Source organism: Moschus berezovskii, chromosome 11 (assembly GCF_049115385.1).
Source record: "Moschus berezovskii isolate FMDL1 chromosome 11, NW_MosBer_1.0, whole genome shotgun sequence".
NCBI lineage: Eukaryota > Metazoa > Chordata > Mammalia > Artiodactyla > Moschidae > Moschus > Moschus berezovskii.
In genome coordinates this window covers 94,996,780-95,023,348 of record NC_142470.1, presented here as the reverse complement: position 1 = coordinate 95,023,348, position 26,569 = coordinate 94,996,780, and the positions used below count along the sequence as shown (strand labels likewise).

The 26,569-nt window shown below is 50.9% G+C and overlaps 1 protein-coding gene across 1 annotated transcript; it reads right to left on the bottom strand.

Moving 5' to 3' along the window:
• Positions 1–36: 36 nt before the first annotated feature.
• On the bottom strand, positions 37–26,569 carry ATP6V1B1 (ATPase H+ transporting V1 subunit B1). The gene is made up of 14 exons (XM_055400772.2): positions 26,336–26,569; positions 19,599–19,654; positions 8,234–8,332; positions 7,934–8,027; positions 7,298–7,375; positions 6,611–6,750; positions 5,579–5,680; positions 5,036–5,133; positions 3,849–3,972; positions 3,549–3,699; positions 3,223–3,305; positions 2,154–2,258; positions 1,821–1,950; positions 37–1,726 (listed from the first exon to the last, which is right to left on the bottom strand). Exons 1-14 carry the CDS (start codon positions 26,451–26,453, stop codon positions 1,563–1,565), a joined length of 1,542 nt encoding a protein of 513 aa, XP_055256747.1. The 5' UTR covers positions 26,454–26,569; the 3' UTR covers positions 37–1,562.

The following is a 26,569-nucleotide window of genomic DNA, read 5'->3' as shown; positions in this document are numbered from 1 at the left end:
CGGACACGACTGAAGTGACTCAGCAGCAGCAGCAGATAAAAGGTGTATCCTACTGTGGAATATTACTTAGCAACGAAAGGAATGAAGTACTGACACATACTACATGGATGAACCTTGAAAATATTATGCTAGAAATCAGCCAGACACAAAAGACCACATATTGTATGATTCCATTTATATGAGTTGACCAGCACAGGCAAAGCTGCAGAAATAGATTAATGATTACCTTGGACTGGGGAAGGGGTAGAAGAGGGGTTTGAGGAGTGATAACTCAGGCTATAGGGTTTCTCCTTGAGGTGATGAAGGTGTTCTAAAATTGGTTGTGGTGATGATTGCTCAGGTCTCTGAATACACTAAAAGTTGTTGAATTGTACAATTTTAAATAGGTAAATTGTATGGTATGTGACTCATATCTCAATAAAGCTATCAGTAAGTAAAAACAACCCTATGCCCTGTGGACACCCAAAAGCTTTCCCTAAAATGGCTATAAATTGTCTTGGGGATGGCAATTTTATTCTCAGGGCCTCCTTTGGTGTTAGCTCTTTTCTTTTGATGTGGATCATTTTCAAAGTCTTTTTTGAATTTGTTACGATATTCCTTCTGTTTTGTTTTGGTGGCTGAAAGGCATGCCGGATCTTAGCTTCCCAACCAGGGACTGAACCTGCATCCCCAGCATTGGAAGCCGAAGTCCTAAGCACTGGACTCCCAGGGAAGTCCCTGGTGTCAGCTCTTGATCCAAGAATTCTGGCCTGGCTCCATAACACACTGACCCAGAAATGGGACACAGCCTTAAGCTCTACCTTCCCAACCTTTCCTGCCTCTTAGGAAGCATTCATGACTTCATTGTAGATGGGACAGAGGAGGCAGGAAGGGACGGCATTACAGAAGAGCGGGCAGTTTTCAAAGGAACATCAGTATCCTGGTTTTTAGGATGCTCTTCACCCATTTCTTAACTGGGGGCGCTTTTCTTCAGACTATCAGATATCCCCAGCAACTCCACTAGAGGAAACCAAATTCCTTTCTGGCATCTCTTAGGCAGACATCTTTTGTGGCCTTGAGACTGTGCTTTCTATGGCCCATGACCTCACATTCCTAAGATCCCTATCAAGATACTTTCTAAGGAAGGTAAATATTTCCCTAAGAAGAATTATGTTGCCATTGGTTAAGACACTAATGTGCTTTTTTCCTTTTAAGGTGGAAAGAGTAGTTTAATGAACCTCACGAATCCATCACCCTCAGCCTCCAACAATTATCAATGTTTTGCCAATCTTGTTTTTACATGAGATAAATTCTTATGGGATGGAGGCTACTTTTAAAATACAAATGCTCCTATCAGAACAAGACAGAGAATACAGGCTTAACCACCTTCTGGTTCTCAATTCGGGGAATCCAGGGAGAGGACTGGAACGTCCTCTCTCCTCATAGAGGAGCAGCCTCCTCTCTCCTCATAGCCCGTGGCGGGCTGAGGGTGGGCAGGAGTTGGTGAAGGTGTGTGGACCGTGAGGATGGGACGGACGAAGGCGGTCCCTGGACCCTGCGCCAGGGCCAGACTGCGCGCGGGGCTACAGCGCAGTGTCGGGTTCGGGGTCCGGCGGCGCCCCCTCGCGGGAGTAGAATTCATCGATGATGTTCTGCGGGATGCGCTTCAGCATTTCCTTAGGGAAGATGCGCAGCAGCTTCCAGCCCAGGTCCAAAGACTCGAACACTGAGCGTTTCTCGTAGGGACCTAAGGACAGAGCAGGAGTGTCAAGGGGGTGGGGTGGGGTGCGTGTGTGTCGGAGTAAGGCGGTTGCTGCCTGAATGCCCCCAACGCGCCTCACCCTGGTTGATGAAGTTCTTCTCAAACTTCTGCAGGAATTCCAGGTAGAGCAGATCCTCGGCAGTGAGCGCCTCCTCCCCCACCACCGCCTTCATGGCCTGCACGTCCTTCCCGATGGCGTAGCAGGCATACTGGGTGAGGCGGGGGAGGGAGGGGATCGGCAGTCACGGCAGGCTTACCGCAGGAGTCCCGTGTTCCCCCATCTGACTGTGCGTGCGGGGACCCCAAAAGGGGAGGGATCGTTTGCCAGAAGAAAAGCTCGTGATCCAGCTAAGGCTCCAGCCTCCGGCTTCTGAAACTAGCTTCCCCACCAGCCCTTGGGCTCACTCCTTACCAGCTGGTTGGAGACATCTCCATGGTCCTTTCTGGTCATCCCCTCCCCAATGGCAGACTTCATCAGCCGCGACAGGGAAGGGAGGACGTTGATGGGGGGGTAGATCTGGGGGGAGCCGAAACAGGGCGTGGCAGAAGGCAGGGTCCGAACTTTCCCCTCCTTCCCACCTCTATTTGTCCTCCCTCCCTCTGTGGTTCTCCTGAGACTGGTCCTTATTCATGCCACAGAAAGATGGGCTGGTCACACCCCTCCCCCTTTATCTCCCACAAATCCTGGGGCTTGGGTATGCAGGTGTCTAGGTGTGTGTGCCTAGAACGGAGGGGGGAGTTCATGCAAGTCTAGCTATTTCAAAACTTTTGATTATTGTTGAGATGAAAATGAGTTGAAACTTAATAGTTCTTAGCGGCAAGGAAAGAAGCTGCCAAACAAAGAGGAAACAGTCATGGGGGTGACCTTTAACCTCAGATGGGACAGGCATAGTATTCATCTACTTGTGTCAGTTACCTATTGTTTTTGTTCAGTAAAGCAAACTACTACAAAGAAAAGAGAACTGACAGTTATTTTGTATCTGTGACCTGCTAGATGCTTTCTATATCTATATATACTTTTATACTGCATACTTTTTTGTTGTTTTGGGTTTTTTTTTGGGGGGGTGCTGTACTAGGTGACATGTAACCAAGTATTGAAACTGTGCCCCCTAGCAATGGAAGCATGGAGTCCTAACCACTGGACCACCAGGAAATTCCCACCAATTTATTTTGTTCTTCACAATGCAACTGTGTGATACGTATTATCATTCCCATTTTACAGATGTGGAAACTGAGGATTAGAGAGATGAAATGATTTTCTAAAGATCCCACAGCCAAGGAGGCTGGACTCCACCCAGGCTTGTCTTCTGTCTGGGGACCAAACTGTCTTCCTGGGGATTAACTCCTGTTTGGGGTTAGCCTTGCCCGGCCCCTCCTCATTCACTAGAGGTGAAGTGCAGAGGGAAGCGGCACACTGGTTATTAGTCATTGTCTTTGGAGGTGGTGGAGAGAGTTGGAAGTGGGTAGAGAGGGGACGGTACCTGTCTGTTATGAAGCTGTCTGTCCACGTAGATCTGTCCCTCTGTGATGAAGCCCGTCAGGTCTGGGATTGGGTGGGTGATATCTGCAAGGAGAAGCATTGGCGTCAGTATAGATGGTGCTCAGGTCTCCACCCACTCAGGGCCATGGAGGTTCTACTCCCTCACAGGAGTGGGTGACAGGTGGAGGCAAGGAAGGGACAGTGCCTACCCTGCTGGAGGAGTGGAGCTACTGTGCCTCTATGGAAAGAAGCATGGGTCCTGTCAGTGTCTGGGTGGGACGGGAGGGCAGGGGACTGCAGGGGGCAGTGGGCAGGGAGGTGGCTCACCGTCATTGGGCATGGTGAGGATGGGGATCTGAGTGATGGATCCGCCCCGGCCCTCCACGCGGCCTGCCCGCTCATAGATGGTGGCCAAGTCAGTGTACATGTACCCGGGGAAGCCTCGGCGCCCGGGCACCTCCTCTCTGGCAGCTGAGACCTGCAATGCCCGTGGGCCTTGGGGTAAGAGGCTGATACAAGGAAGGGGTATGGGGGGTTCAGTGACCAAGAGGAATGGGGTGGTGGTGGGCCAGCTCCGGACTCATGACTAGGGGGGCTGAGCCCGACTCCCCTCGCCAGCCAACTCACCTCCCGCAAGGCCTCCGCATAAGAACTCATGTCTGTCAGTATGACCAGCACATGCTTCTCACACTGGTAGGCAAGGAACTCTGCCGTGGTCAGTGCCAGGCGCGGGGTGATGATCCGCTCGATCCTGCAGGTATGGCCAATGGTTAGAGCACCTGGAGGCCAGGCCTGTGTTCCATTTAGACCCCCTGCTGTGTGGAGAGTGAACTTGGACACTGGTACAGTGCACGGCAGCAGAGGACTGGGGAAGGTGAGCCTGAGCCCCTAGCCCCCAGATCCGGGCCATGGTTCCTGGGAGACTAGGCCCTCAACCACATTCTGCTGGTCAAGGTGGGAACAGGGACAGAGGCTGGGGCAGGCAGGCAGGGAGCGGGGTGAGAGGGCCAGGCAGGGCCCGGAGGGCAGATGGCGTGTCAGAGCTCAGCAGCTGGCGCTCTGCGTATCCCTCCCTGAGGGCACCTGGGCTTGGGTCAGCCTGAAGGCTCCCACTCTGTGTCCTCAGGGTTCCTTCCTTCCTCTTCCCCTCACTGTTCCTGAGCACACATGCAGGCCATACACTTGCCTGCCTTGCAGCGCCTTCCACCGTGAGCGCTCTGGGCCCTTCCTCCCACTCCAGGCACTCAGACCCCGGGCCCTGTGCCTATGGCACTTTTCTTTAGGACACCATCTGGGCCTCCTGAGCTCTGCTCCCTAGTTTCTGGAGTACCTCCAGCTCCCAGGACAGTTTTTGGTTATTGGTTAGGTTATTAGTATTAGGTTATCATTAGTATTAGGTTTTTGGTGTTTTTTTTTTTCCATCACCTGACCTACAGATTTAAATTCACATTTTCTCAACTTTTAAAACAGCAGTTTTTCTACGCAAATGGTTTAGGGAAATACCTCTTTAGTGGTGACCTTGTGGAAGCAAGTCTAAGATGAGGAGCCCTGACTTGGAGCAGTGGCTGGGTGCAGGTTGCAGGGAGGGTGGATGGGCTGCAGGCGGCCAGCAGGCGGTGGTCTGGCTCTCGCTACCTCCTCATGCACTGTCCCCACCTCTTCCCCAGCCTCAGTTTCCCCATCTGCACAACGAGGGGTTGTTCTCCCAGCTCTGGCGAAGCCTGAGACCTGGGCCCCGGGTCTTGGAAGGGGGCGCTGGGCACCGGGTCTTGGAAGGGGCAGGGCTGCAGCCTACAGGCAGTGTGGGTGCTCACGTGGGGTCGTTGGCCAAGTTCAGGAAGAGGCAGACGTTGCCCATGGTGCCATTCTGCTCAAAGTCAGACTTGAAGAACCTGGCTGTCTCCATGTTCACCTGGACACATAGCAGGGAGGGCTGGAGGCGGGGCCAGGCCCTCCCATCTCTTCCAGCAAAACCTATTACTGACCAGCTATCAGTCCGTGGGGTCTCATCAGAACCCCAGAGAGAGGTTCAGACGTCAGGCTGAGCTGCTCAGTGTCACCCTGCTCCTCACCTGACCTGCTAAACCTCTTGTTCCTCTGAGGGCCCCTGGGTTCCCCGTCCCAAAGCCATCTTTTCTCCCCTAATTTCCTCCTTTCCCAGCTGCCCTAGAATCCTCTTGGGGCTGCTGTGGGGGACACACTGCCCAGCCCTCATTCACACTCTTGCCTCTGTTGACAGGCCAGGTTCTCAGCGAGAAGGATAACGCCTCACCCCTTAGACTGCGTATGCCTGAGGCCAAGGGGCCAAGGGCCCGCCCACCACCTACAGAACTTGCCATCTGCCCAACCTCTCTTACCCCCATGGCTGCAAAGACGATGGCAAAGTTGTCTTCATGATAGTCCAGCACAGCCTTGGCCTTCTTCACCAGCCCAGCCTGGCGGCAGATCTGGGCGGCAATCTGGGGATAGGAGGAAGTATGTCAGAACTGGAGCCTGAGTCGGCACCTCTGGGCACCGCTGAGGAGTGTGGACAGGGCGATGCTCCGTCCATCCTCCTGCTGAGGCCTTAGGTGGGAGGGACCCAAGGTCACACATGGAAGGGCTGCCCTGGGTCCTACAGCCGCTCCCAGGGGAGGGGCCACCCCAGCCCAGGGTGCCTGTCATGAAGAGCAGGGTGGAAAAACAGTTGCAAAGAACAACGACCTACCTCAAGTTTGGGGCAACTAGGTCCTTCAGAAGCCCCTGTCCCCCCCGCCCCGTGCTGGGATGTCTCTGGGGCCGGTGGTGTGTGAGGTGACCAGACCCAGGATGAGCATGTGTGTAGGCAGGAGGCAGGGACACTGAGGCCATCCAATCACTGCGGGCATTTTGGAGGTGAGCTGGGGTGCATCCAGGTGAGTGGGGGCGGGTGGTCAGTGGGGACAATCTAGAAACCTTGTCACACCAGCTGCTCTGGGAAGAACTGGGTTGTTCGCTGTTGGTGGTGGGGGTGGGGTAGGAAAGTCACCCAGAGAAGCTTCACACAGTTGGGGCTGGCATGAGGGGGGCTCTGCTCAGTGCAAGCGAGTAAAGGCCACTATGAGGGCCAGCGGGCAGAGCTGTCTTCTCAGCTGAGCAGGACTTTCAACACTGAGGTCACGTGTGGGCTCTCTCGAGAACCAGTGGGGGCCCCACTCACCCAGAAAGGAGGCCTGCAGATCCGTCTGTGGGCACCAAGGGGTCCTGCGCAACCCCGAGGCCCGGAGCTGCCACAGGACAGCTGCCGGTGACCCTAGCTCCGCTGGCCCCTGCCCGCCCGGCAGAGGAGGCGCCCTTGCTGGGCCACGAGCTCTGGCCTCTGCTCTGTCCCTTCCCCCGGGTCGTGCCTGCAGGCCCCATGTGGTCCTCACCTCATTGTGGGGGAGCCCAGCCGCTGAGAAGATGGGGATCTTCTGACCACGGGCAATGCTGTTCATGACGTCGATGGGCGAGATGCCTGTCTCGATCATCTCCTCGGGGTAGATGCGGTCGTGGGGGTTGATGGGCTGGCCTGGGAGACAGCAGTCAAGGCCCTGCAGGAGGGTTCAGGCCCTTCCCCATGTACCGCCCCCAGCCCTGCCCCGGTAGCACTGCGGGACAGAATTTTCTTCAATGATGGAAACGTGTTCTAACTGCACTGCTCGGGATGCAGGCCTGGCCACCTGTAGCTACTGAACACGTGCAGTGGGGTTGTGACATGAAATTTGTTTCCTTTGAATCAGTTTGTATTTAAATAAAGCCCACAGCCCATTGCTCGGTTGGATGGTACCATCTAGGCACATTAGAAGTGGCAGAGGGTCTTGGGCACGTGGGGAATTTGCACAATGACGGTGGCATCTTATAGGAATGGGACGTGAAGTGCCGCTGGCCCCAGACCGGGAGGCCTTTGCTGCCGTCGTATCTCACCTGCTCGGCCTGTTGGTCTGACCAGTCCTGGAGGTGAACCCTGGGCAATATCTGAGGCAGAACTTCCCAGTGTGAGGTGACACAGGCTGTGACTGGGGTGGGGAAAGGTGGTTGGAAGCTGGGTCCTGACAGCTGTCCAAAGCCTCACTTACCGTTGATATCCAGGAAGTCCTCTGCCATGACCACTGGCCCCTTGTCAATGGGTTTGCCGGAGCCGTTGAAAACTCGACCTGGGGGTGGGCGACGGGGCTTGGAGAATGCGCAGGACCAGCCCTGGGTCTCTCACTGCTGCTCACCCTCCACACCACCACCAGCTCCCACCTGTCCCTCCTGTCCCAACTGCCCCCTGTCCCCCTGCTCTCAGCCCTCAGTGACCCCCAGGGAGCTGCAGGGGGGCCTTCCCTCCTCTCCTGGAAACCTTTATAGGCAAGACCTTAGCCGGGACAACGACTCTAACAGGGCGTGTTAGAGCTGGAGAGAGGAGAGAGCCAGGGATGGCAGATCTTGGGAGAGAACTAGGGGATGCACAGTTCACTCCAGCTTGACCCCAGATGTCCTCGTCCTCTAGTTTACTGAAGTTGCCTTCTTATGTACTGAACACCTGCTATATGTCAGGCCCCGAGCGCGGGTTGGGGGTAAAAGAGAAGGCACAACCTCTGACCTCACAGGGCTCCCAGGGGAGGCAGGCAGGTGGGGAGGCAATGACAGTGCGGTCTGTTAAGTACTTGGCCAGGGACGCTGAACTGGACGGACAGAGGGGCGCTCCACCCCCCAACCTGACCCCTCACCCAGCATGTCCTCCGACACTGGGGTCCGCAGGATGTCCCCCGTGAATTCGCAGGTGGTCTTCTGGGCATCAATCCCAGAGGTCCCTTCAAACACCTACAGGATAAGAGGTTAGTTACTTTAATAGGCGGTTTGCTGGGGAGAATGGGGCCTCCCATTCTAGGCTCCCTTTGTGTCCAGCTCCAGGCAAGGTGCTTTCAGGAAAAACAGGCCGTTTTCTGCCTTTGGAGTTGATGAGAGTGTGGAAACTTTGTGGGTTCATTCATTTATTCAACCAGAAACGTCTTAGTGACACCACTTACCTGCACAATTGCCTTGGTCCCAGATACCTCGAGCACTTGCCCACTCCTCTGAGTCCCGTTGGGGAGGGTGAAGTTGACAATCTCAGCATACTGGGCAAACTGGTAGGAGGGGAGAGCAGCCGAGAGTGACAGTGAGACTAGAGGTCTCCTCCCTGTCTCCTCCCTAGCCTTCCCCAGTCTCAAGCTTCTTTCTCCTATCTTGCGTCCAGACACTCTTGGAAATGAACTTGAGAGACTGGTTAAGTGGAAAGTTTGAATTCTGTTTGCAAGACAGTAGCTTGGGTGGGTAGGATCACTGACTTTAGAGTTGGAAGACCAGGGTTAGAATTGAAACTCTGACACTTTGAAGCTGTGTGACCTTGTGGAAGTTACATAATGTCTCTGAACCTACTTTCCTCATCTTTAAAGTGGGAATAATACTAACCCCTATTTCATAGGGCTGCTGTGAGAAGGAATATATACTATATGGTAAGTCATTATCTGGCTCTGGGACCTTGTAACAGCTCAATAAAATGTAGTAGTTATTATGGCTGTTTAGGTCTCCTGACCATTCTTCCTGCCCCTGTGGACTAATGATGAACACACTGGCAAAGTGCTGTCCTTGGCTCCCACGTGTCCCCATCTACCACAGGATTAATCTTTCCCTAATCACGGGGCTGGGATCAATTCATGTGTAGTCCTCCCAGTCTTCAGGAATAAAGAGAATCAGGCAATCACTTCTCTTTTGGTTAAGATCAAATGAGGTATTCATTCTTAGTGTTAGAATCAGGCCGATATCTGGAATATATAAAGAAATCTTACAACTCAACAATAAAAAGACAAATACTGGACTTCCCTGGTGGTCCAGTGGTTAAGAATCTGCCTGCCAATGCAGGGGACGCAGGTTTGGTCCTTGGCCCAGGATTCTACAAGCCATGGGGCAACTAACCCCTTGAGCCATAACTACTGAAGCCTGTGCACTCGAGCCCGTGTTCTGCAACAAAAGAAGCCAGTGCAACGAGAAGCCAGAGTTCCACAGCCAGAAACTAGCCCCTGTTCACCACAGCTAGAGAAAGCCCGTGCACAGCAAGGTGGACCCAGGGCAGCCAAAAACTATTTGCTAATTAAAAAAAGACGAATATGCTATTTTAAACTGGCAAAGGATCTAAATAAACATTTTTCCAAAGAAGATATACATACGCCCTACTAATTAGTCATTGAGCTTCTCTGGTAGCTCAGCTGGTAAAGAATCCGCCTGCAATGCAGGAGACCTGGGTTCAATCCCTGGGGTGGGAAGATCCCCTGGAGGAGGGCATAGCAACCCACTCCAGTATTCTTGCCTGGACACTCCCCATGGACAGAGAAGCCTGGCTGGCTATAGTCCCTGGGGTCACAAAAAGTTGGATACGAATGAGCGACTAACTAAATAGCATAAGCTAATTAGTCATTAAAGAAACGGAAACACACAATGAGATAGCACTTCATGACTCCAATAAAGACAGATAATAACACGTGTGAAGGTTGTAGAAGAACTGGAATGCTCAGACACTGATGGTGTGAAGGTAAAATTGTGTGGCCACTTTAGAAAATAGTCTGGCAGTTTCTCAAAAAGTTAAACATAGAGTTACAATATGACCCAACAATTCCATCCCCAGGTGTACACCCAAGAGAAATGGGAACACATATCCACATAAAAACTTGCATGTGAAGGTTCACAGCAGCATTATTTGTAATAGGCAAAAAGTGAAAATAACGCAAAAGTCCACAGACTGATAACTGGATAAACAAAGGTGGAATATCCATGCCGTAGAATACAAGTCAGCCAGAAAGGGATGAGGTACTGACACAGGCTACAGCACGGATGAACCTCGAGAGCATCATGCTAAGTGAAAGAAGCCAGACACAGCAAGCCACAGAGGACATGGTTCCATTGATACGAAATGTCCAGACTGGTCAAATCCACAAAGCAGAAGGGTCAGTGATTGCTGGGGACTGGCAGAGAAAGGACTGGGGGTGGCAACTAACAGGTGCAGGGGTTCTCTCCGAGGTGATGAGAATGTTCTGGAATCAAGTAGTGCTGACGGTTGCACAAGACTGTGTATAGACTAAAACCCACTGAACTATACACTTGAAAAGAGCAATGTTTATAGTACATAAATTATAATTCAATTTAAAAAAAAGATCAGTCTGCCCCTCCAGGATCCAGATGGGTGGGTGGGGGGCTGCCCGGTGGGAATCCCCAGGCTCTGCCGTCTGTGTGTGCTTCAGGAGCTGAGCTCTAGAGAAGGCTGTGAGCTGAGCCGCAGAAGCTGCGCTGAGGGGGCAGCCCCTCCCTCTAACCCTGGTCCTCAGCTCTGCTCAGCACCCAGAGAGCTAAGTCCTCCACCTGCGCCTTCTTCCAGGGGAGGTACTGAAGAGATCATACAGCATCGCCTGGCTTCCCTCACCTTGCTGCCCATCCATCTTGCTTCCTTGGTTCACTTCAGGGAATAAGTCATAATCATAATCCAATAAAAATAAATGATAAAAAGACTGTACCTCTCCATGCAGTGTTTCTAATATTCTGGGAAATTAAAGCACTCCTTTAAATTACTCCTTGGACATTAGAGGAAATCAAAAGTAAAATGACAGGAGAAATAAAAAATAATAAAAAGGATATCACTTCATGCCACAACTGATGGCAAGCTGTACAGTTTTCTGACCATAAGCAAAGTAAGGTAGAAGCTGATAACAAAAAGACAGTGAGAAAAAACTTCCTATGTTTGGAAATTTTGAAACATTCTAAACATCAGATTAGAAAACATTTAGCACTAAACAAAAATGAAAAACTATTCTTCAACATATATGTGACATATTTAAAGTTTTAAATGCTTATATTAGAAAAGAGAAAAGGTAGAGGTAGTTTTGAGCGTATGTAACATGAAAAGCTAGAAAAAAGAACAGCATTAAAATTCCAAATAAAGTTGAAGAAATAATAAAAGGGCAGAGATCATTGAAGAAGAAACAGATACATAATAGAGAAGATCATCAAAGCCAAACTGGTTCTTTGAAAGCTTAATAAAATAGACAAATCTCTGGCGACACTAAGAAAAAAGACATGAGTAAATAATTGTTGCAATAAAAAAAGTAAAAATTAGCTGTACTAATACTATTAAAAAATAATTTTAAACTTAGGAGTAAATTTATACAGCATTTCAGATCTTAAATTAAATGAATAAATTTCTTGAAGAATACAAATCAAATCCAATTAAAAACAAAATAGAAAGCCAGGATACACCTATAGTCTTCAAGATATCAGATAAATAACTTAAAATATTTCCACGAAGTAAACACTAGTCCCAGATAATTAGTGAGTTCTAACCATCAAGAAACAAATAATTTGAAACTTACTTAAGCTCTTCAAAAGACTGAAAGAAAAACTCCAGTCTTAATTCATTTTATGAGTCAAGGATAATCTTGATACAAAATAAGATATTAATGGGAAAACTGTAGGCAATCTCAATCATGAACATAGATGCAGAAATACTAAGCAGATATTAGCAAACGAAATCCAGCAACGCACCAAAAAAAGACCAAGTTACAAACAAACCAAGGAATCAAAGACAACATTTTAAAAAACAAAAAATGAAGATAAATGCACACTCACACAAAGAAAAATAAAAAGACTAAGCTAGGATTATTCCAGGAATTCAAAGTTAGTCTAATATTAGAAAACCTACTAATATGTTCACCTTATTAATGAATTAGAAGATTAAAAAACACATTATTTCAACAAGTTTTAGAAAAAGTTAAAACTACCCATGATTGAAAACAGAAACAAACAAAAAGAGCAAAACTATTCTTTGAAAAGAGAATAAAAGGGGAATTCCTTAACCTTAAAAAGTAGCCTCAGAAAACCTATAGAAAATAGTACAACGTATAAAACATTTTCTTTAAAATTAGAAGCAAAACAACACTGCCCGCTCGCATCATTCCATTCAGCTTTATTGGAGGAACTAACCAAAGTCATAAGACGGAGAGAAGATAGAGATTAGAAGGAAACAAAACTGTAAAGTAAAAAACTCCCAAACCCCAAATCTAGTAGATAGTATCCCTGAAGAAAGTGTAGACTAATTTCTCTTATAAATATAGATGCAGAAATTATAAATAAACTATTGGTCAGTCAAATCAAGTAGTATATTAAATAAATAAACAAGTGTGACCAAGTAGGGTTTATTCCAGGCACGCCAGCTTAGATCAACCAACCTCCGGGAATCAGTCAACATTTCACAACATTGTTCATAATATTAGGGAGTTTGTGAACCTAAAAGAAAAATTGCATGGGATTATGTAAATAGAAGCCAAAAGGCTTTCGATATAACCCAGCAGTCATTTTCTAATGCAGCTCTATGTAAAATAGGAATGGGAGGTAACTCCTTGCATGATAGACTATTTACCAAAGCCAGCATCAATATCCTTGTAAATGGTGAAATGCTAACTCATTTCATTTCCAGTAAAATCAGAAATGCACAGAGAGAGATGCTTATACCACCACTGTTACATAATATTGCTTTGGAAATTTCAGTTTATATAGTAAGACCAAAAAAAAGTTGAAAAGTATACCAAACATAAATAATGTTCTGTTTTGTTTTTTCATAATTTTCTTTTTTTTTTTTAATTTATTTTTTAATTGAAGGATAATTGCTTTACAGATTTTTACTGTTTTCTGCCAATATCAACATGAATCAGCCATAGATTGTTTTTTGAAAGGTTCAGAAATGTTGAAGAAAGCCTGTGGAAACATTCCAGATTATAGAAGGCTAAACAGACATGATTAAATGTGATACCTGGCCCTAGACTGAATCCTATTCCAGAGGGAGAAAAAGATTTAGTAGGTCAGTTTATAAACTGGAATATAGATTGTAGATTAGATAAAAGTATCAGTGTCAATTTTGTGTTGATAACTACTGTGGTTATGTAAGAGTATATCCTTACTCTTCAGAAGTACACACTAGAGTTTTGGACATAAATTACCCTCAAAAGCTCTAAAGAAAATAAAAACAAGAACACATACACACACACACACACACACATACACTCAGAGCAAATGTTAGAACAAATAGGCATATGGACGTTCCTTGTACTATTTTTATTTTTGCAACTTTTTATAAATTTGAAATTGTTTTAATAAAAAGTAAAATTAAAGTATGCCAATGGAAAAAGAGACATGATTCCTTTTATTTGCAGGTGATATTGTATATCTAAAAAACCTTCAGAGGAGCTAGTTAAAAATGAAAACAAATAGGAACAACCCCACCCAGAATTAATATGAAAACTTGGCTATATATAACAATCAATCTCAGATTATTTTCCATTATATATTATTATAGTTCCCTGTTATACAGTAAATTTTTGTTGCTTAGCTATTTTAAGTAGATTGTACCTGTTAATCCCATTCTCATACTTTATCTCATAATCTGAAAAATAAAAAACAGAGTCACTCTGGGTTTGTGTTCTCTTCATTAAGTTTTATAGTCATGACTTTTCTTCTTTCTCAATTAAATGTAAAACAAACAAAACTGAATCACTTTGCTATACATCTGAAACTAACACAATATTGTAAATCAACTATACTTCAATGTAAAAAGAGTGTGTTTCTCCCCAAAAGAATCACAGAATGTTAAAAGGGATCATTCAACAAAATTTATGCAAAAAGCAAAAAAATCAATTTCTCTCTTTTCCATTCTAGCAATAAACAGAGGAGGAAATGGAGAGAAATATTTCATTCACAATAGAGTCAAAACCCATAAAATATCTGGAAATACATTTAACAAGAAAAGTTCAAGAAAATAATAAAATCTTACTAAAGGACAGAAAACAAGCCCTGAACAAATGGAGAGCAATATTTTCCAAAACAGTATGACTCACTATCATAAAAATTCCAATCCTTTTCAAATGTTTATAAATTCAATGCTTCCCCAATGGGTTGTTTCTCCTGGAACTTAAAAATGATCTTAAAGTCATTTAAATGTCTGAGAATATCCAAAAGCAGTTATGGAAAAGATTAGGAGTGGAGGACTTGCCTTGTCAGGTATTAAAACATGCTCGAAAGCTACTGAGGTCAAATGGTCAGTGTTGCCGTGAGGAAAACAGAGGCGTGGGAAGGCTACAGTTCAGAAACAGAGCCCAGATTTTGGGAGATTATTCGAGAACAAATGTGGCATACAGGAGAAAAGAATCTATTGTACGAATGGTTCTAAGATAACTGGGAATCTACTCCCATCATAAACACAAAACAGACTCCAGGCATATAAAGATTTAAATATAAAACTAGAACACCAGAAGAACTTTTCTTCTTTCCCTTCTTATGGAATAATCTAGCTAAAAGCTGGATGAGAGAGACATCTTTAAGCAAGATAAAAAATCCAGAAGCCACAAAGAAAAAATAGAAATCTTTGATAACGTAAACATTTGAAATCTCTGTATGACAAAGATACCATCAACAAAGGTGAGCAATAAACAAAGCAAAATGTAAAACTCAATAGGTAGGAAGAGTTCACAGAGAAGGAAGTGAGATGTCAGCAGAGAAAGATACCTCCCCCAGTCATCAGGGAAACGCAACTAGAAGCAAGACAGAACTAGTCTTAGCTAAAATTACAGGTGAACACATATTCAGGGATGAAAAGATGCTAGGAAGTGGGTCCTCTCATGTATCACTGCCTTGCTGGACAAGCAATTTTGCTCCAAGTTGTCAATATCTATATAAAAAGAAATATACACTTTGAACCAGCAGTTCTATTTTGGGAGAATCTATCCTGTGGCAATAAAAGCATCCATATAAAAGGGATATATCTTGCTGTACTATTTGTAACAGTAAAACCTGGAAACAGGCTGAATGTCTATCAAAAAGGAAGTACATTCATACCACAGTAAATCCAAACCACAGTCACTATCAAAAAGGATAACTAAAATCTACTGCGTGGGGGAAATACTCCACACACTTTAAGAGGCTAACAAACACCAACATTAACATGTAACATGCTTATATTTGCCCACATGTAGCAGGATCTTTACTTGGTTATCAAGAGGTTGGGAACAAAAAGGTCAGGAGCAAATAGTTAACTTTGTGTTGTTTTTTTTTTAACTTTTTTTGTGTTTTTAATTTCACTAGTTACAAAAAGCATGTTTTGTGTGTGCACGTAATTAAAATATAAAAAAAAATTGGGGGGATGTCCCTTCACTGCAGGGGGTGGGGGTTCCATCTGTAGTCGGGGAACTAAGATGAGGGAGGTGCCCCGTGAGGCCAGAAAAAAAAAAGACATATTCAAGTACAGTGATGTGGCTATCACCATCATTACCATCGTTATATTCCGTGCTGTCCACAAGCCAGTGACCGTAAGGGCCAGGGAAGAGGGGTGGACGGCTCAGCTCCCCAAAGGGGTGTGAGCAAGACGGGGTCCTCTTTCCCAGGGCACCCCTGCTAGGGTGGAACCTGAGACCGGAGGCTCCCCAGCTCTGACAGTAGCTCTGGCTCGGGCCCCTCCTTGTCCTGCGATCTTGTTCTCCCCTCAAGCACCCTCGGATCCCGCGGAGTGGGGACCCTGAGAGAGGGAGCTCGCTCCAAGGGCCGCGCTCTGAGGTCCGCTGAGGGACCGGCTTTGGCTTCGCAACCACGAGAGGGAGCCCGAGAGCGAGGACGAGCGGGGTGGGGGCCGGGAAACCAGCGAAGCGCAAGTCCTGGCTGCTTCCCCGCTCCTGCTCTCCGTGGGCCCGCGTGTCTCTCTCGGAAATGGCCACTGGCCTCGTTGCCTGTGGCGCAGATGGTGGGCTGCTAACCTCAGGAGGAAAACGCCCCGAGTGGGCCCCAAGGCAATCACGCAGCGGACCCAAGAGAACACAGGCAGCTGGGTGATAAAACCGATCTTTTTTTTCCTTGATGGGTGAGGGAGAGGGGAGAGGAGTTGGCACATGGAGTGTCCCTGAAAGATGAAACATCAGAGAAAAAGAACTTTAAACAGCAGGAAGGTTACAGCCAGACAGAAGGGTACAGCCAGGCATGGGGCAGGCATGGAGAGCACTGTCCAGAATCCAGTTATTTATTTGCGGGGAGGGGTGGGCCTCGCCGCTTAGAGCAGGGTGTGCAGCGAGAGAATTCCAGTGTGCAGCAATGAGCTTGTATTTCTACCCTGTTTCCCAGCCACAGGCCCGATTCTCTCAGTTCTCACTGTTAGTTAATAAGAGGATTGCAGGGAGTGTGGACAGTTCCGTGCAACCCTCCTCCTTTGCTGTAGATTCAACCCCGATCCCAGCCAGCCAGGGGGCAGGCACAGGGGCCTGGAAAGTTCTTAGCAAGTCTGGCAGGATGTGTACAGGTGTGCTGCCTCCCAGACCTCTGCCCCTGACAACACCCAGGGCAGTCTGGGGACTCCTCCTTGGAGACTGTTGTCTGAACTGATACACACAAGCTTTTCCCCTGGTTTGGGAGCTGCCACAGACATCTGGAACCAAGTCTGGTAGATAAGATGAGTCTCAAATAAGGGCCAGTTGGAAACACAGAATATAGGCACCAAAGATCCTCCAGAACAGCAGTTCTCAGTGTGGTCTGGCCCTCCAGCCAGCAGTAGCCACTGGGAACGTCTCAGGAATGAACATTCTTGGGTCTCAACCCAGGCTGCTCACTCAGAAACCACTGCTCTAGTGAAATCTCTCTAAAGTGTCCCAGGCAGGTGGACGTGAGATATCCGGACTCCTGTTTAATGCTTGCAGAACCTGTGCATTTGTCTGTGAGGGTACGTGTGTGAGTGCATGAGTGTGCTTTTGTGAGATCAGGTCTTGGAGTGTGGCTATTCAAGAATCTAGAAGAGTCCATTTTATACTTGACAAAGCAAAGATGTAGCCTTCTCTGGGTCACAGACCCTAGAAAATCAGATTAAACTGTGGAAACTACTCCCCTCCCCTTCAGTGCACAGGCATATGACTATTTCCTTAAAATGTTTGCATACAATCTCCAAGCCTTTAGTACCTGGTTAAGATCTTTGTATTTATTTTTTGCCAAGCGGAATCTTAGTTGTGGAATCTTAGTTCCCTGACAAAGGATCGAACCTGGATCCCTGCAGTGAAAGCACTGTATCCTAACCGCTGGACCCACCAGGGAATTCCTAAGAACTGACCTACACAATTCTTCCCACCAGCTATTTTTCCTTTTGAGGAAGATGGAAGCAGAAAGCGTTATTGCCTGTGTGATTCAATTTGGGCAGAAGGTGGCGCTATAGAGACAGAATTATGGCATTTTTGCCCAAGCAACTCTAGAGCAAGGGATGTAGAGACAGTGGAGAGAGATGCGTAAAGGCGCCTTCTCCATCTCCTGCACTTATGGTTCCTTTCCTTCCCTCTGCAAGCCCAGGGTTTTCTGAGTCTCTCCATCACCCAGTTACTATCTTCTGCAAGAGTTACAGATGCGTCTAGGAATCTCAGGATCATAGCCTGGGATCTATCTCCAGTTTCCTAGTCCAGCCTCAGTTTACAGTTGACAACTGGATGTCTGTATGGACACTGACTCCTTACCACGCAGGGTCCTATAGAGACTGACAGGTAGGGAATGTGATGGAGGTGGGCAAGGGAGCAGGAGATTGACTGACTGTTTAATCAGGCATATCAGCATATCCTAGCTCTTCTTGAGGAGGATAATAACAATACATTTATCTGATTTGATCCCCACAACAGCCCTACTGTCAGTTAATAGATGAGGAAATGGGTTTACAATCCTAGACAGATGGTTCTCAACCTTCTAGGAACATCAGATCACCTGGATGGCAATGAAAAGAAGCTTCTGGGCCCCACCCTCAGAGTTTCTGTCAGTCTCGGGAAGGGCCCTAGAATCTGTATTTCTAACAAGGTGGTGGTGCTGCTGCTGATCTAGAATTGACAGGTAATTAATAGAAAGGGTGGGATGATCTGGGATTAAAATTCAAGAAGTCTGAGTCACACTGTCTGACTCCATCACACTTCCTTCCAGGACATCCCCGACACTAATGGGTCCAACTGTGATGTCCATGTGAGCTCGGAATCTGTTTTCCAGGAATGAGTGGGTCTGATCTTTTTAAGAGGGCCAGATTTTGACAGGCCCATAATCAGTCACGCTCAAATTCATTCAATCATTCACTCACCCTTCCTTTGAACAAACTGAGCACGCATGATGGGCTTTTACTTTCAGGAAAAGTGCAATGTGCGGCTCTGGGAGCCCGGGATTCATAAACACCATCCGAGTCCAATTGTGGGGGTTAGGGAGAAGATTTGGTCACCACAGGTGGCCAGATGGTGACCAAATGCCTTGATGGATGCTGCTGGCAGGACAGCACACAAAGTCAAGAGCAGGGACAAGCTCACTGTCCAGAAGGCTAAGAGAGGCTTCCAGGAGAAATGAGTCAGAGGAAGTGGTGGGGAAAGGGTCGTTGAGAAGGCAGAGTATGTGCAAAGGCCTGGAGACATCAGTGGGAGCTCCACACAGAGGCAGTGGGGAAGGGAGAGTGGTGAGACGTGGAGGGCTGTGCAGCACCCTGCCAGATGGAGGGGCGGTATGGTGAGGGCATGGGGAGCCCTAGTGAGTTTGGGGGAAGGGAGGGGTGGGGTCGGGACTGCACGTGGAGGATGGGAAGGCGCCAGGCTGGGGACCCAGAGGCCACGGCCATGAGCAGGGAGCAGCGGGTGAGACATGAACGCTGAAAGACGGAGGTCCAGGAAGGGAGGAATCAAGGCGGGCACCCAGATCCAGTTTGGGTGTGGGGGACCTGGGCTGGGAGACAGGGGCGGAACTAACAGTGGGGGAAGCAGAGTGACCTGGGAGCTCTGCATGGCTCTTTGTGTCTCGAGAATCCCCAGCCTCGAACTCAGAATACTTCTAGTGTCTGCCATGGTCCTGCAGTTCCCAGGGACACCAAGTCACCTACACCCTCCTCCATGAGGCATACTTCACTTCCCACTCCAGATGCTGGCTCCCAGGCTGAGGTATTCCAAAGACCTTTGAAAATCTCCAGGTCTGGAGAAAAGTTAGCTGGTATCTATCTGCCTGCCACCTCCTCCTCTTCCCTTAAAAAAAAATCCCTGAGCAACTGGTGGGAGATTCCTGCCCTGGGAGAAGTTAGATCCAGCCATTCTGCTGATGAAGGAAGAGGTGTGATAGCCCAGTAGGCCCTGCTGATGGCTGATAGGAGCAGGTCTCTTAAAGGCCAGGGTAGGGCCGACAGAAAATGTGGGAGGAGGAAACCCCGTGTGACTGAGGGTGGGGGGATTAGGAAGAATGGGGTGGGCACCTGGAAGACCCCTAAGGGCAGGGCAATTTAGAAGAGATCAGCGCAGGGGCAGTGACTGCTAAGATTTAATTGTCCCTGGGAAGAGATGGCAATCTTACCTTGACCTGGTCCAGCACCACCAGGGGCCCATTGACGCTGCACACAGTCCTGTAGGCTAGGGGAAGGGTGGAGGTGGGTGAGGGTCTCATACTGACAGATAGACAGACTCACACACACACACACACACAGAATCATCCTCGGCCTTCCCTCCCTCTAAGCACCACCCCCACCCCTCTCGGGACCCAGGCCATCAGGATCATTAGCTGTGACAGGGCCAGCCACCATTGCTGTAAGGGTCATGCCCCTGTCCGCAGGGCCCCCGCTGTCTCGGACACCTGCAGGAGGCTGGGGGAGGGCCAGGGCGAGGGCAGAGGCCTCCCTTCCCCACTGTAGCCAGCCAGAGATTTCTTATCCCTGAGGCTGCTCTGGCCTCAGCGCCCACTCACCCACTCCCTCCTCTCTGACCCACAGCATTTCCAAAAGCTGGAGATTCCATAAGAGCTGCCCTCTCTACCCCCGCCCCAGCCCTGGCAGGACCACACTCCTCTCCATCACCCACACTGACTGGGCACTTTGTGTGTGAGTGGGGTGGGGGGTCCAGGCAGCAGTGAGAAAGGCCAGCAGGGCCCTGCTCCTCCGTGAAGCCTGGTCATCGGGTGCCTGTGGGGGAGGGGAGAGAGCTGACCACAGAGGAGGACGAAGCAGACTGTCCCCATGCTGGTGGCTGGAGAGACCTGCAATGGGGATGTGAGCTTGGCTCACAGGGAAAGATTGGGCCGGACATCACAAAATATTTCCTAGCTCCAGTTCTGGGGACCCCAACAGGGGAAGCATGGACTGGCAGTCAAGAAGCTTGCTTGGTTCTGTGAGGGGCTAGCTGAGGGCACCTGAGTCCCTCCCTTGCCTATAACCTGGGGACGTGGTATCCCTTCCCCAGGCTCCTTTCAACGTGCCAATGAGACAACTGGGGGGAGGAACCTGGCAGGGTGGGATGGCTGGGGATGTCTTCCAGGTCGCTAGGTCACTTCCAGGCTGGAAGGGCCTCCGGTGGGAGATGGGTCCAGCCCTATTCTCAACAGGCCAGGAGGATGGGGCCCACAGGAGTGGGAAGCCTGCCCAGGGTCACAGACTTTGTGGCAGAGTAGGGACTGGGGCTCCCCTACCTTGTGCTTCCCATCAGACCACATGGCTCCCAGCCACCTGCTCTCATGGTTCCAGCAAGCTGGCTGTCCAGCTGCCCCGCCAGGTGAAGCTAAATGCCCCAGCCTGCGCCCTCCCTGGTCTAAGGCTCAGTGGTCAACCCCTTATTCTTGTGAGATCTAAGTTCCTTTCCCAGGGACTTGGGCTAAGAAGACCAAGTGGGCAAGGGGATCTTTGCACAGTGTCTGCCTGGTTCTCCTGAGCAAATTAGGAAAACACAAGAAGTTCTTCTCGGACTTGGGCCCAAAGTCAGGGCGCTCAACCATCTTCCTCCCCTCAAACCACCACCCACCTGGAACATCCTCTTCTCCTTTTCCCACCTTCCATCTTAGCCAGGCCCACCCCGGTGGCACCGGGAACCAGGCTCTACAGAGGGCTGCACTTGGGGTCCCCGGCCAGCGCCCCCTCTCTCTGTGGCCTTCCCATCAAGCAAGCGCTGGTATCGTCCCTCTTAAAACCATGTCCTCAGCCTCAATCCTTGTCCAGAAGTGATGATCACAGCCCAGCCTCCCATAAGCCTGGCTCCATTGCCCTCTCTTCCTTCTGTCAGGGAGGAAGAATGGGGTGTGGCTTCATGGAGGCACCCCACACCTCAGCCTGGACGTGTTCCCCTCCTCAGCTCCCTGAAGGCCCTGCCCTAATCGCCCCCTCAGACCTCCTCCGACCCCCTCCAGCTACTCCTTAGCCTATTTTCATACCTTTGGATTCTGATCCCTCAAGATGGTTACCTGGCTCTGACCTCTCACATCTGCCCTCCAAACTCCACTTCCCTCCCTCTCTCCCTTCAAGCCTGACCATCAGAGGCCTTCTCAGTACCAGGCTATGCAAATAAAGGAAGCAAATAAAACATGGAACCTACAATTTAAAGGGGGCCAAAGTGGCTCAGATGGTAAAGAATCCCCCTGCAATACAGAAAACCTGGGTTCGATCCCTGAGTTGGGGATCTTCCCCAAGTGGGTATGGCAACCCACTCCAGTGTTCTTGCCTGGAGAATCCCATGGACAGAGGAGCCTGATAGGCTAGAGTCCATCGGGTTGCAGAGTCCAACAGGACTCAGAACTAAGCACAACACAAAGAGGAAATAACTGCCAACTGCTAAAAACGGAAAGAGCAGGGTGGGTGGGAACGGGCTGGAGGAGGCAGCTTGCAGGAAGAGCCATTTGAGCTGAGGCTACAAGGTCAAACGGGGTCATCCAGGCAGCCCCCAGAGAGCTGGACAAAGGGCACAGCTGGGCCCGGTGAGGAGGTCCTGAGGCTCGGAGAAGGACATCGTGGGGCACAGGCTCACTTTCCCTGTGAAAGAGGACCCGTGAACGCAGGGGTGCCTGCAAAGGCACAGGAAGACCCGGCCGCTGGAGGGGGAGGACAGAGGCTGTGGCATCCCCCTCCCCAGCAAGAAAACTACCCAACAGCCGCACGTGCCCTTCCTGTCCAGGTGGCACGTTGCCCGCATCCTCTGAATTACCAGACTGTGTGGAGTGGAGAGGGCTGGGGAGCCCGGCAGAGGGAAGGTGGGGGACTGCGAGGACAGGGGAGGGAGCATGGGGCAGGGAGACACCGAATTTCCAGGGAAGTGCTGGCATCCTACGGGCCTGTGGAGAAAATACCAAGACCAGCGGGAAGAAAGATACAGGGTTGGGGGGCGTGCCATGCAGGGAGGTGGGGGTGCAGGAGAGGAAGAGTGCCCTCCACCAGGTCCAGAAATCCCCAGGGAATCATTTCTAACTCCACCAGGGGAGACTAGTCTTTCAACTTCCTCCCTTTGTTCACAGCTGGCTCCCCCCAGTCTCACAGCTTGGTGATACCCAACAACTCTACCTGCAGAGGGGAGGAGTGGTGATGGTCACAAAGGAGGGAGTGATCTGGGTGTGGGTCTGGGGAAGCCAGGCAGCGTGCTTGCCTGCAACAGGGCTGGGAGCTCCATCCACATTTCTCAATTCCACATAGTATTAAGTTCCAGCTCATCACAGCCCCATCCACAAGCTCCCTTCCTAGGCTTCTGGCAGGCCTGGAGCTGGGCTCTCATTGCTGGCTGAATACAGCACTGGGGGCGTCCCCAGTAGCTCAGCTAGTAAATAATTCGCTTGCAATGCAGGAGACCCCGGTTCAATTCCTGGGTCGGGAAGATCCCCTGGAGAAGCGATAGGCTATGCACTCCAGTATTCTTGGGCTTCCCAGGTGACTCAGTTGGTAAAGAATCTGCCTGCAATGTGGGAGACCTCGGGGGGAGATTCCCCTGGAGAAGGGATAGGCTATGCACTCCAGTATTCTTGGGCTTCCCAGGTGGCTCAGCTGGTAAAGAATCTGCCTGCAATGTGGGAGACCTGGGTTCAATTCCTGGGTTGGGAAGATCCCCTGGAGAAGGGAACAGCTACCTACTCCAGCATTCTGGCCTGGAGAATTCCATGGACTCACAAAGAGTCAGACAGTACTGAATGACTTTCATATGGCATAGCCTGGATTATTCATTGCAGATAATCCAGTTATATGGCCATTTCCATTCAGCCTCTGGAGACTGGCTTCCTTCAAGGCCTCGCCTGTGACTGACCAGGTCCTTTCCCTCTGAAACTCCACAGCTGGCACCCAGGAGAGTGTCCTGCTTTCCAATTTGTCTGTTACTTGAGGCAGATAGTGTCTCTCCCCTCAAACTAGGGGTGTCTCCTCTGTTGGATTAGACAGTGTCTTTTCTTAGAGCCTTTCTGGTTTGGACACAGCCAAGGTGGTGGCTGTGCAACAAAGGTGTCCTTGATTGGAAGTCAGGCCTTTTGTCTGCACCCACGCCCAACTCTGACTGTGTCCATTGCATGGAGTGGCAAACTGAGGCCCAGGAAGTCGACTGATTTCTCCTAGGGCCCACCACAAATCAAGACAGTGTCTGGTGATGCTCGAGCCTTAGAGACCCTACCCCAGCCCCAGGGCATGCCCCTGACCCCGGAGGTGCTGCTGGAGGCAGGGGTTGAACCAGAAGACCCCTGAGGGGCACAGGCCTCCAGAGACTTTGCAGACACTCCCTCCAGCTGCTCTGCCTACCCCCTCTCCATTGTCCTAGCTGACACTTCGGGTTGTTGTCGGCTTCGGGCCCCTGCCTGCCCCCACCTCCCCACCGCCTTCCCTGTCAAAGGCTCAGCGGGGCTCCACTAATTAGGGCCGGCCGCCACACCTGCAGCGTCCTGGGAGCGGGCTCTGCGGGCGCCCATGCGTGAGGCCAAGGTGGGGGCAAGCCCGGGGCTGCAGGTCCTGCACCTCCTCCCTGATCCCCGCTGGAGGGATTAGGGGAGGGCGGGCAGAGGTCAGGAGGGTTTTTAGAATCAGCCCAAGACTCTGAGCAGTGGAACTCTCTCAGTGCCACCTCCCCTGCCCTTCGGTTGAGGAAACCAAGGCGGCCAAGTGGTTTGGCACTCAAGTCCCTAGGCGATCTGATCTGGCTCCAGCCCTCCTGACAGCCGGTTCGTCCTAACCTCTGTCCAGGCTGTGTGCCCCGACCTGTCGCCCTACCGTCTTCTGCCCCACACAGCCAGCTAAAGCCCCAGGTCACCTCCTCTCGGTGCAGAACAGCTCTAGCTCCGAAGAAGGCAAAGGGGTCCCTTCCTTCCCAGGGTGGATACTGCCGGGGTCCCTCCCCATTCTGATTCCACCCCACTCTCCTTTCTGACCCATTCCCCTCCCTCAGCCACTGTAGGGGGAGAAGGGCAGAGAGGGACACAGGAGTCCAAACCCCCAGGGAGAAACAAACCCTCCAGGCTTCCGAGGAGGAGGGGGCAGTTGGAGCAAACTGCAGAAGCAGGCTGAGGAATCCAGCTTCCCTCGGGTGGGGGTGCCGGCCGGCCCGGGCCCCTGGGTGGGTGCTGGGAGGACACTGGTGTCCTTTGTCATCGCAATAACATCTTTAACGCAGACCTGGAGCGAGGGGCTCACCCCGCGCTGACCCGTGACTCTGGGTCGGCTGCTGGGTGTGAACACAGTCGCCTGGGTAGGGGCCCCATGGTGTGGACCGGGGGGAAGCTGCTGCCCGGGCTTCCAGCCCCGTGTCAAACCTCCTGGGTGTTGCCTGTTGTGCCAGGGCTTGTTGATTGTAAACAAGCCGGCTGGGAGGGAACTGGCAGGAGGGGATCCTGGGGTAAGGTTGCTCCCTGGGAGGGCACATTCCAGGAAGGAGGAAAGGGAGCCAGACCTCAGACCCACCCCTACTCAGCACCCAGGCAGCTCTCCCATTCTCACAGGGGGAGGGGGAGGCCATCACAGGGCCTGGACGAAGGTCAACCAACCCTGCTCAGGTCTCCAGGTCTGGGCTCTGGACCCAAGGGGGGCCTAGTCACTGCACATTTTTGGGCCTTGGTGACCCCAGCTTTGCCCTAGCAGAGAATCTGGACCTTCATCTTCCCTGGTCCCCCATAGCACCTCCTTGATAAATCTGACCCCACTCAGTTTCTCCTTGGCTGGGGTTTTCCATGCCTGGGGTTTTCCATGCCCCTCAGTGCCCTCCAGGGGCCTTAGCCAGTGCCACCACCTGGGGCTGCTCCCTGAGCCCTGGGCCTGGTCATTCTGCTCCGCTCTCTGCTCTCCATGGCGTGGGCGTGCTGCACCCCAAACCCTCAGCTGCCCCTCTGTGCACCCTCCCTGCCCCGGTGGGGCTGGCCGGCTGCAGACGGAGGAGTGGCTGTGTTAGGCCAGAGTCCCCCCCATACACACCCTCATGGGAGCCTCTGGCTCTGCCTAGCTGGTGCCGGCCAGGCCGGTTTACTCCAGTGAGCTGGGTGTCTGAGAATCCGGGAATTTGCCATACCAGACCAGGGAATGTGACCTTGAACAAGGAAAGATGACGGGTGGGGGTGGTGCGGCTTTGGCCCTGGGGCCTTACCAGGCTTTTGGCCCCCGACATCTGGACTTGGCCCACGCCTGCAGGACAGGCACTCAAGCCACTCCCAACCTCCCTTAGAAACTCACAAGAGTCTATCCAGCCCCCACAGCCCCCACACCCGACACCTGGGTGCCAGGCACTCGCCCTTCTCCCAGCCGCTCACACAGAGACGTGTGACGTCATCTGACCATAGTCATCCGTGCTCTCCCTGTGAGCCCGCATGCTGGCACACACACCCCCTCACCTGAGTGTACAAGCATGCACACATTGCCTCACACGTTTTCTGATGGTACACACTCTCAAGCTGTCACAATCGTATTCACACACATATATCATCACCCAAGTGGAGATGGGAGCACACACCCCCCAGGCACACCCCTTCCCCAGAATGCACACACACACAGGGCACCTGATTACACAACCCTCACGCTGAGTATTCTGGGGTGCATGTGAACACACCCCAAACACATTCACACAGGGGCACTCACGCATGCTCTTGGGGGCAGTTGGGAGCTCTCTGTGGACTTGGGGCCTCAGTGCAGGGCCACTGATCACAGCAAGGTTCCTGCAGCTACTCCGCTGCCGCTCCTCTGGGTTACCCTGGGCTGGGGAGCTCCGTTCCCCGCTCTTGGCCACTCGGCAGGACCGAAGCCCCTAAGGTCTCCCCAGGTCTGGGTCCCCCTCCGACCCTGAGGACGCAGCAGTCTACCCTACCACACGGGCTGGGGTCATACTCACTGACGCGGGGGTGGGTGATGTAGTTTCGGGTGACCGCCTGCACGTGTTCTCGGGCGGCGCCCAAGCTGGCGCCTCCGCCGGGCAGACCCCTGGGCCTACTGTCTACTTCCGCGGCCATGGCGAGGTGGCGGGCTGGGAGCGGAGTGCCTGAGCCTCCCAAAACTGGCCGAGCTGGAGCTGGAGAGAACGGCCGGCCTCCTCGGGCAACCACCCCTCCTTCGGCCCTCCTCTCCT